The sequence below is a fragment of the Ixodes scapularis genome, unplaced genomic scaffold, assembly GCF_016920785.2.
Source record: "Ixodes scapularis isolate PalLabHiFi unplaced genomic scaffold, ASM1692078v2 PGA_scaffold1__304_contigs__length_218370807, whole genome shotgun sequence".
Lineage (NCBI taxonomy): Eukaryota > Metazoa > Arthropoda > Arachnida > Ixodida > Ixodidae > Ixodes > Ixodes scapularis.
This window is the reverse complement of record NW_024609846.1, coordinates 214,998,790-215,009,145: the sequence shown is the minus strand read 5'-3', so window position 1 is coordinate 215,009,145 and position 10,356 is coordinate 214,998,790. Positions and strand designations below refer to the sequence as shown.

The window sequence follows — 10,356 nt, the reverse complement described above, 5'->3', positions numbered from 1 at the left end:
AGGTTAAAGGGCAACTCCGCTCAATTCTGAAGATTTCGGGATAATCAGTGATTTCGAATTAAAAAGCCCTAGTAAAAGGCGCTACATAGTTTGCTTCGCGAAAAATGGGACATATATTTTTAAATCTAATTTTAAACACGAGCGGAAATCGAAACCGAAACTTCGGCTCCGTCCGGCAACATTGGCCTCGGGCCGCCAAGAACATGGCCATCACGTGGTACGAGATGTCACGTGATCCTCGGCCCAATGACGGGCGGGATTGGGGCGGGCGTGTGGCAGGCGCGAGTGTCGTCTGCACCGCAATCTTCGCCACGTTTTGGTGTCTACGGCATTCGACGACGTCTGCACAACTGTGGCACAAGTCTGCACACGTGGTGTCCGTAGTGTGGATGAAACTCCGAGAGACAATAATCGCAAAAGGTGAGACGACGACGATGGTTGTGACGCGGAAGACTGCGGTAACGGCGGGACCACGGTAGGCGGCCGGAGGCTCCCAAGAAGCGCGCTGCGCAGGCGCCAATCACGTGGACACCGCTGAGCGCCGAGAGGCAACATTGCTGACATCATGCGCTACGCTCGACCGGAGAAGTAAAAACAAGCAAAAGGGGGCCATGATGATGACGTTCACCTCAATGTTGGCTCCGCCCATGCCGTAGCCTTGACTGCGCTGCTGGTTTCGCCTGAATTCGCCCGCTCGAGTCAGCCGATTTCGACAACTTGGCGAGTTGCAAAGTTTGCCGGACCGTTTAAGAAACATTTAGACAGAACTGCGTCGTAATATTTGACGTGTGGTCTTCCTAGGTGATACTGAAGAGGACTGCATTGTTTTTCAAAACAAAAAATGAAGCGAAGTTGCCCTTTAAGTGCGCTAGTGGACAAATCAGTCAGAGCCGGAACTCGGCTTACAAACTTCAGAATCACAAGATATTGTCCTGCAACAACATTAAAAAAACATCCACGTAAATTGCTGTTGATTTTCAAAAGTGCCAATTACTGACCTACCAATGCTTCTTCATGAACCCAATAAAATTAGATGGCACATTTTTATGGGAAAGTGATGAACTAAGGGACTGCTTTAAAGTGAGCACCAATAAAAGAAAGAGCTAGAGATAATTATTAATGACTACTTTCTTTCCCATCCCTTGTCAGTGCAAGGTATGACTGTCTGCTATCTAGATTTGGTGTGCCCCGTAATTATGTTACACTTGCGCTCAAAAGTTCCACAACAGGCTCCTGATAACTATAGTCTGGCACACTTACTGTCCAAGACCTCAGCAGGGACATGCACCAAAAGCTTTGTAAAAAAGCAATGTCTTTTTAGAAACTCGCAGCAAAGGCATTGCACAGTAGGTGTAGGTACTCCTAATACAAGAAAGATTGTTAGAAACTGAAATAGACCAACCGTACATGTACACTTTGCATTCTTTTTTCGATTTATGCCATGTTGTCGAATCCCACGACTATGCATATGCATATTACAGATAAATAGCACAAAGGTCAAGTTCACACCGACGTAACAAGCGCAAACTCACAACTATCATTTTAATACTCATGCCGAAGACGAGAAAGCGGTAGCATTTGTTTTAGGGGCGAAGCTCCTTAGGGTCTAGCCTTGTCCGTCCAGGGTCCGTGCTCACATCGATTGCCATCCCATCTGTCTTCTTAAAAAAGGAAAAAATTTTTGCGCAGTCGACAGGATTCGAACCTGTGCGGGGAGACCCCAATGGATTTCTAGTCCATCGCCTTAACCACTCGGCCACAGCTGCGGGACGAGTAGGGGGCTCTGAGGTGGGGTAGTAACTCAAGAGCTGGGGTTAATAAGTAAGTAATAGTAATAATAAGTAAGTAATAAGTAATAAGCAGTAATAATGAAGTCGAAACGCAACCCGGAACTCGGCACTACCTATGAGCAATAAAAATAATCAGCACCATCAGCACTACCTATGAACAAAAAAATCAGTATCATCAGCACCACCAGAGCTTTGCCCCAATCAACATTATTCACCACGTGGAGATGCTGTGATTTTTTTTCTCTCTTTTGAGCATACAAAAAAAAACCTTCCCAAAAGAAAATTATGTTCAAAGAACTGAGAAAAACGCAAAGAAAGAAAGAGGAGGATGTTACATTAAAAAAACTGAGAAAATGCAGAAAGAAAGAGGAAGTTGCTGACAGTAAACCACTGAAACAACCTCAAGTAGGAAAATGAAGGTAATGAAATTCTTTGTCACTTAATGCCACTGATGATGCACTGACACGGGAGTTTTCCTCTTTTTTTTTTTTTGATGATCATCGCCTCATACAGTTTCCTCGATCTCTTCTCACGGAACCTTCGCAGGGCCTTTGTCTCCGTGGGTGTCGGTCCGCAGTTGCAGTCTCTTACAACTGTGAGATGCCCCGCTGGCGTTGACTTGAGTGAAGAAGCATGCTCCCGTAACCTGGTGTTCATGCAGCGACCTGACTGAACCACGTATACTTTGCCACAGGTGAAGCTCTTCTTTCTTTCTTCACGTTATTTCTCAGTTCCTTGAACCTAACTTCCTCTTCCCATTAAGGCAATTTCATTTTGGCAAGGATTTTTATATGCTGAAAAGAAAGGAGAGAATGAAAAGCTAGCTCTTTCTCGTCTTCTGTATAAGTATTAAAATGACAGTTATGAGTTAGCGCTTGTTCCGTCAATGTGTACTTGACCTTTGCGCCATTTATTTTTAATTATTAACGTATACCTGTCTCGGGTACCGATTTGAAAGGTCCTATCCCATCCACATGGGATTCAAAAATAAGAAGAATGTTTATCTGGGCCCAACAGCCTAAACTTGCTCGCAAAACACAAATCCTCAAGGCCACTCCATCTCAACCTGTCACCCAGGAAAAACTGCAAGAACCATTACCACGAAAGCCCGTGAAAGAGTCTGTCGAACACACAAAGACCTCCATGATACAAAGTTTGACAACAGTTAGCGCAAACAAGTGCAAGTGACCGTCGGTTTTCTGCTGTCTTTCTCTCGGAACTCGAGGTCTGTCATCGAGCCTTCTATAGTGATAAAAGTACTCAGTCGGAGCACTAACCTTGGTGTCCGTTAATACGCTGCCACGATGAAATGCAAGAAAATGCCATTGTTGCGTTCGTGCTAACTGCGTCGGGCTGTGTACGTTACATGTGCCGTATAAAATCGGCGAGCGTGCTGTTATGTGCGTGTATTTTTTACATTTGCACTTATCTACCCCCTTGCACAATTCCTAACGGAGCAGCATGTATATGTGCGAATGGAGAAAATAACTTGGATTACAAAAAAATAAAATAACAGATTACACTAGGAACAGAAAGGTATTGTATATTTCGTGACTTATTATCAACTTATTATTGAGGTCCCATAAAGAATAAATATATTAATCTATGAGATCACCGGTGCCATATATATACTAAATCAATATTGCACATTATTAGGAATTGCAAAACCACACTACACTAACAAACAACAAAGATCAAGCAAGAACCCCCAAAACACCGTGAAAAAAACTTCAGCAGCACGGCACTTAAATTGTGAGCAGACTAAAAAAAACTACAGAAATTTTTGCCAACCAAGTCTTTTGTCTTTTTTAAACACTTTCCGACCTGGGTATTGACAAGAGATTATAGAGGTGTTCTTAGGAAACCTACAGTAGAATAGAACACGAAACAATAAAAAAAGAGAGTAAAAGTTCAGTAACATAAAAATGTAATAAAAAAACAAAGTATGTACCATGTAATAAATCTCAGATTTCTGAATGCTGAGGCATAAATTATTTAGGTCTATGTATAAGTTACTAAAACTTGCAACTCTCTCATGTTAACTAAGCGGACCAGTTTTTGCTAAGACGATATTGATTTTTCGCTGCAATTTCTTTTTGTAGGTTAGCGTTAAACATTCAACTTAACCACCCCAGTCAGTGCTACAAATTATGATATTGCAGTCTAGCAGTAAATAGTATTTTTGTTGGCAGCCTTCTAGTACTAGGGGGATAAAAATAGCCAAACTTGACAATCTCATGTTCCGGCTAGATAAACCTCTCTGTACACATTCATTCACATGCTGAAACAGCACAAAGCATTACTCAGATCAAAAGAAGATGTATAAACCAAGAGTGACGTAACTAGAAAAAAACACCGTATACCATTTTTTGTGAATCATCATGCTCACAAATCATGAGATGAGCTAAAAGAGGTTGTGCTGTTGAGACTAAGTTTGATTATTACAATATTTTATACTCAGTGGGTTCAAAGTCAGGGAAGTATTGTTTCACTCCTAAAAAAACATTACCCCGGGTATGCAGCAGTACAACATTTGACACATGATATGCGTACCAGTGTAAATACACAGAAATTTGTACTATCTACGCCAAGAGGTATACAATAGTTCTACTTTGTGCAACGAGCCTCGCTCGATCAACTGATATGCCGAGTAGGAAAAAGTAGGTTTCCCTTTGATTTTCAGACAAATTATCCGCAGCACCTCCCACCGTTACGGATGAGAGAGCAAGGCAAAAACGGCCAAAACATTCCGTCTGTTGCCCAAAATTAGAAGCCTCTTCTGAATCCCTCGTGCAACTCCACAAAGTTCTCGTCTTGCTGCTCCAAATCAGCGAGGAAGCAATTTTTAAGAAATAACAAAGGAATCAATGGGCTGAGTTGGGCCAGTTGGTATTGAGACACAATGAAGAACAGCAGACAAAAGACAGGAAAAGGAAGAGACACACATAGAACATGCAAGCGCTGACTCGCAACTGATATTTATGAGAGGAAGAAGAAAACGACGTTCGAATGTCGTTTTCTGCTTCCTCTTATAAATATTGGTTGCGAGTCGGCGCTTGCGTGTTCTATGCATGTCTCTTCTTGTCCTGTTTTTTGTGCGCTGTTCTTCATCACGCCTCCAGGTAAGGGATCCTCCATACGAACGCGACAAAACAGACTCTGTTCGTACGAGTGCCTACTTTGAGTTTATAGAGCGTCTGTACTACGTTTCAATGAAAGGACTCAAAAAGAATGAGCCTTTCTCCCCGTACCAAGCCACTTCTATATAGTCACGACAAGTGGGAAACGGCAGGGAGGTCTCCCGCTTGTTTCGGCGCAAGCCTTTGACAATGTTTTCAACATCTCGGGAGCTTCGAGAGTGCACACTAGGCCAAAGCACTGTGGAAGGCAACAAATGCATTTTTGGGCATCGAAAAGAAGTGCCGTGCCTTTCTGATCCCATCAGCGACCCTACCCAACGGGAGAAAAGCGCCCGACCGAACGCCAACGTGGAAATCGATTAGCACTCGTCGAAGGGAACGAAATAGAGACGACTCTCGCATCACGTTTGGGGCCTGCCGTGCGGGTGTGGACTCGAGTCGGCGGCGGCCTCTTCCTCCCAGGCGTTCCACTCCCAGCTGTCGACCGTCGAGCCCACCCCGCTGGTCGCGTCGTCGTCGAAGGTGCCGCCGCCACCGCCCCGAGGCTTGAGCAGGTTGCGGGTGGAGCGCAGGAAGCCCCGGGGCGACCAGTGGTGGGCGTCCGTGGCGGCGCTGCTCCCAAACGCCGAGCTGCTGCGACTGAGCACGCTCTCGAGCGAGTAGCTCAGGGGGCGCTCCGTGTTCCTCAGGTGGCTGCCCAGAGGGTTCGCCTGCGACGAGCGCAACGTAGGAGATGTCGTTACCTCTCTGCCGAGTAATAATAATAATAAGAAGAATCTACATTAGTTCCTTCAATGCAATACATACTGCGTGACCTCTCCCCCAAAATAAACTATGCGTAGCCAAAAGCTCAGTGTCCAACCAAACACAGCGCTAGTAACCAAAACAAGAGGCCAAAGTTTCCGAGGCTAGCCGTCGGTTCATTCAAAAGTTATACGAGCCATTTCCTGAGAGTTTCAACGGGAAAATGGGGCCTGTTCCCATTGAAAGTTTACGAAAATCGCGCAACTTTTAATAAAACAATGGTTTCTTCCGATTTGGATTTGGCAACTGGTCTGGACCACTTACGCTATATGTGGTCGACGGACACTGAGCATTTGGCAATGAGTGTAGCAGGGATGCGATTGGTCTGAGTGATTTTGGAGGCCCTTTTGAAGCAGCCAAAAGTCCATTTTGGAGCAGCAAAAAGTACTTTTGGAGCATGAGCCCACATCTCATTTGCGTTAACATCTACTCTGCCTTCCTGCTTCTGTGCAACCTCTTGATGGCATCAACGGCATGGCAGGTTTGGTTCCTTACCTAGCAGTTTAATTGTGCATAGAGGTACATTGCACAGTACCAAGATGTATATTGAATTATTGATTAAGGACAGTAAAAACAGCTGTGCATGGTTATTTTAGGTATGAAATCAAACACAAACTAAATAGTAGGGCCCACTGAAATAATGCTGGAATATAATAAATTCAAGCTCCCAAATTTATGTTTTTTTGTTTTTTTTTTTCAAGTTCTACAGGTTGTAATAAAACAGCAGTTTTAAATCAGATACAATACAAAGCTTTTGAGATTTGATTAGGAACATTAATGACATTTTATATGCGGAACTTCATATTAACAAAACAAAAGGCATGTGAACGATAAATAAGCTTTATTAAAAAAAAATCTCACTAACATGTTTAGGTTATTTGTGGGTTTGCATTCACTGCCTCAGTTAATTTAGTTTTAATTTACTGTTTTCACTGTGCCATTGCACGGATGGAACCTTTATAAAAGTAATAACTAAATGAGGGTTGGCATAAAAAATAAACATAGAGAGCAGTTCATAGAAGTTTTCTTGCGATACTCAAGTATTCTCGATAAATCTTGAATGTGAAAAAGAAATTGTTAAAATATCGCTATCCTATATACTAGCCCTTTCAGAAACCGTGTGTTAACCCTCATTTTGGGGGAGTGCCTTCCGCCTAGCGTGCGGGTGCACTATGGCAAAGCAAAATATGCAAAATTGTGATGCCATACGAGGTGACAAGTGCACTCAACAATGCTAGCTAACCATTCACAATAGGCAACGAGCGTAAGAAATATTGCGAAACTTCCGAGTACTGTCTATGTTTGATACAGCGCTCAAAGTGAATATCATGTTATTTGAGGCGATAATCAAAAGTTTTGGAAATTCACACTAGCTTACCGTAATGATACAGCCCTGTAACAAGGCCCAATTTATTATATTTTTCACTCTCAGTTGTAACGAAGTGAAAATAAGTTTTGGCGCAACGTTGGCACAAATTCCGCATATCTTGGAAAAGTGTAGCAGGATGTAGCACGGTAAGCACTTTGGCGAAGTGATCACATCACTGGTATAGTTTATTTTTGCAATTAAACGACCACTATATTTTTGAGAGAGACACCATGTATTTTCAGGCCCGTCAAAGCCGCAGAGGCTTGTGGGACGGATGCCAGCAATCAGTTTCAAGCTCACCGTCATGTTTTTCCCTTTTTTCTTTATTTCCTTCGTTATCCTCTGATACCACACCTTGCACCCAAAACAGAACCCCAACACTGACAAACAAAAAAAAAAAATGTTCAGAATCCCTTCAATGCTCCAGAGGCGTCTTCTCACTTCCATTTAACCCTCTCCCCTTCCCCTCCCATACACTAATCCCCCATTCAGCCTTCCCCATGAATGCTAGACGATACTTCTCAAGAAGCCACAATGTACCTTTTTATGCTAATAAAACTCGAGGAGGCCTCGGAACTGAATTCAAGCTGTCAGCCTCCCCTTTACCGCCAAGTGTAGAGCCACCGAATAAGACTCGGTTTCGAACTAGTTTGTCCCTGAAGTTCAGCAAGCATCTAAGCGCAAACAAAAATAGACATGGAAAAGCACTTGTCCGTCTTCCCTTTTTTGAGTTTGTCTCTGTTTATGCTTACAGGTTGCCTGACCACTCAAAAATACAGTGAAATACTACTTGAACAAACTCTAGTTTAAACAACCACGTATTCGGATGAACAAACTTTCGTAAAATTCCCCAGCAAAACACCTATGTGGCCAAAGCATTCAGTTGAGTAAACTTTCCCTTAAGCAAACTATATCTTTTTAGGTTCTTTAAAGTTTGTTCATATGGTAGTACAAGGAGCATTCATTAAGTTTGTATTATTACCGCAATAAAAGAGAGCTGCAGTCACGAGCGTGGGTGGTGAGGTTAAACCATATGCTGATAAGCATCACACTAGGCAACACGCTTCTCCCACAGATTGATGAGTGGGTGAATACCCTGGATGTGCAAGTACTCATTTTGGATCTCGACAAAGTCTTCCACCTCGACATTCGCCTCGTCATCGCCCTGAAAACACCTGCCAAGCAGAGGGTTCTTTACGCAAGGAAGGAGGCAGAAGTCACCAAGTGTCAGGCCGGGTGAACACGGGGGCGGAGGTATAATTTTGTAACTTAAATCAGCCGCACGCGTCACCGTCTGCTGCGAAGAATGAGCCGGTGCATTGCGGTGGAGCCAACACCCTTCCTCGGTGAGCTTCCCGTAATGCATTGTAGCCTCACGTAGCCTAGTCAGGAGGTCCTAGTAATAGTTTCCAGTGGCTGTTGGATCCTTACAGGTACAATGTGTCAGAAGCACACCATGGCAGTCTCAAGAAACGCTAATTATCGCTTTCCTCAATGACGGCTCAGTTTTGCCCTTTTTGAACGGGGTTGAATCTGCGTGGTTCTAATATTTCTTCGTTTCGGGGCCAAAATGGTACGTCCAACGCTCGTCCACGGTGGTCGGGCGACTGAACAAGTCGTCGAGGTTGGGTCGGCAAGACTGCAAAATTTCTGTCTAAAACTCTTTCCGCCGCTGTTTTTGCACGGGCTTGAGCAGTCGCATAGCCCAGTGGACGGTGAATTCTATAGTGTAAAATCATTGGGCATTATGAGAAAAACTTTTTCAAACGCACCGAGATTACAGTGACATTGGCTCGTCTCGCAACCCAAATTTTTTGGCGATATTTCTCTTTCTTCAAGCCAGCAATATTTTTCTTTTTCCCCGTCGGAAAAAGGATTGCGGAACGGGTCGTAGTTTGCTTTCTCGACTTCTAACGCCTCGAACCGTTGCTGGAACTTTGAGGGAAGGTAATCAACGCATTGTTTTACATCTCCTTTTGTTTTGCGAGGAAAGAAAGTGGGTTTCTGCACTGAGTCGGGCCGCAAGTCGTATGCAGCCTACAGGCCGTATGTTCGCACCCCCGGCTTAGAGTACCGGCGGCCCGTTTCCCAATAGCCTCGTGGGTGCCGCGCCGCCGTTTTGTCGCCAGTGCACGGCAGGCACAATTGGCGACGGACACGATTAGAAACCGTGACTTGCCAATTTTTAGGTAGTGTCGGGATGCTAGGGCAGCATCGTTTTGCTACGTCGCGGACCGTGGACTGGAGGACGGAAAAGCGTTTCCGGCGATTTCAGATAAAGCTTCTGATAACTGTCAACTCTGAAGCTCGGCATATTTAGTGGTTGTAGCTAAATAAATGAGCAATTATCAGTCTCACAGCACAGGATCACACTCTCTACGCATGTTCTCGTTTAGAGAGCAGGCTCAAGCGATTAAATTCGGGCGGCCGATTGGCTTGGCAAGCACGTACCTTCCACCGCTTTGTCTGCTTAACCGTAACTACAGTACAGATTGATGCAAGATTCGCGAGAACGCTGCCAAAATCGAACTTGCACCAATGCGAGCCGATCGTAAAACAGCCAAAGGAAACCAAAGAGAAGTAAAAACAATTTAAATTAGATTTGGCTTCCCCAGGGGCACTCGAGTGAATTCTAAGACCATCTATTTACAGTGATACCTCAACTTACAGGCTCCAAGCGTCCTAACAAAACCGAAATAAAACTCATGGGTGACCGATTTCCCTCTTTCTGAGCCGTGGAGCAGACACCAGGGGGCATGGTTGGAAGGCGTCTTTGAACAATAATTGCAGTATTATGTCTGCTATGCCCAAAATATTTGACGTTTTTGTCGAAGCATAATGCGCAATGCGCCTAAAAAGAGCAATAATAGTAACGTCCAAAATCTCCACGCAATTAACTGCAGTATAAACTCGTTACAACAGACCTAGATAGTAATGAAGATCTTGGCCTGTTGTACAAGGAGTATGCGGAACGCAGATACTTTTTCCACATACTTTGAGATGGATTTTGACTGAAGTCTGTTCCGAGTAAAGTGTGCACTGGCACATTCAAAAGTTGATAAAAGCTAAGGTGCGCCGCATGAGCACAGCCGCACAGTTGGTATCCGACAGTGGGTCCGCGTCAATCCGCTCCACTAATCGTAGCCTACTGAGCTGAAGAGGATGGAATCGGAGTGAGGTCACCTTACGGTGCTTAGGTCGCGTCTTTGGCCAGCGTGTTTAGTGTCCTCCACCGCCCATAAACCGAAAGCGA

At 44.3% G+C, this 10,356-nt stretch overlaps 1 protein-coding gene across 1 annotated transcript in view; it reads right to left on the bottom strand.

Moving 5' to 3' along the window:
* Positions 1-265: 265 nt before the first annotated feature.
* The window catches only part of LOC8052938 (transmembrane and coiled-coil domain-containing protein 4), a 64,620-nt gene continuing 54,529 nt past the window's right edge, over positions 266-10,356 (bottom strand). The window contains exon 15 of the mRNA XM_029975428.3: positions 266-5,640. Within this exon, the coding sequence (XP_029831288.1) occupies positions 5,332-5,640 (309 nt within the window). The 3' untranslated portion in view covers positions 266-5,331. The remainder of the gene's footprint in view (positions 5,641-10,356) is intronic.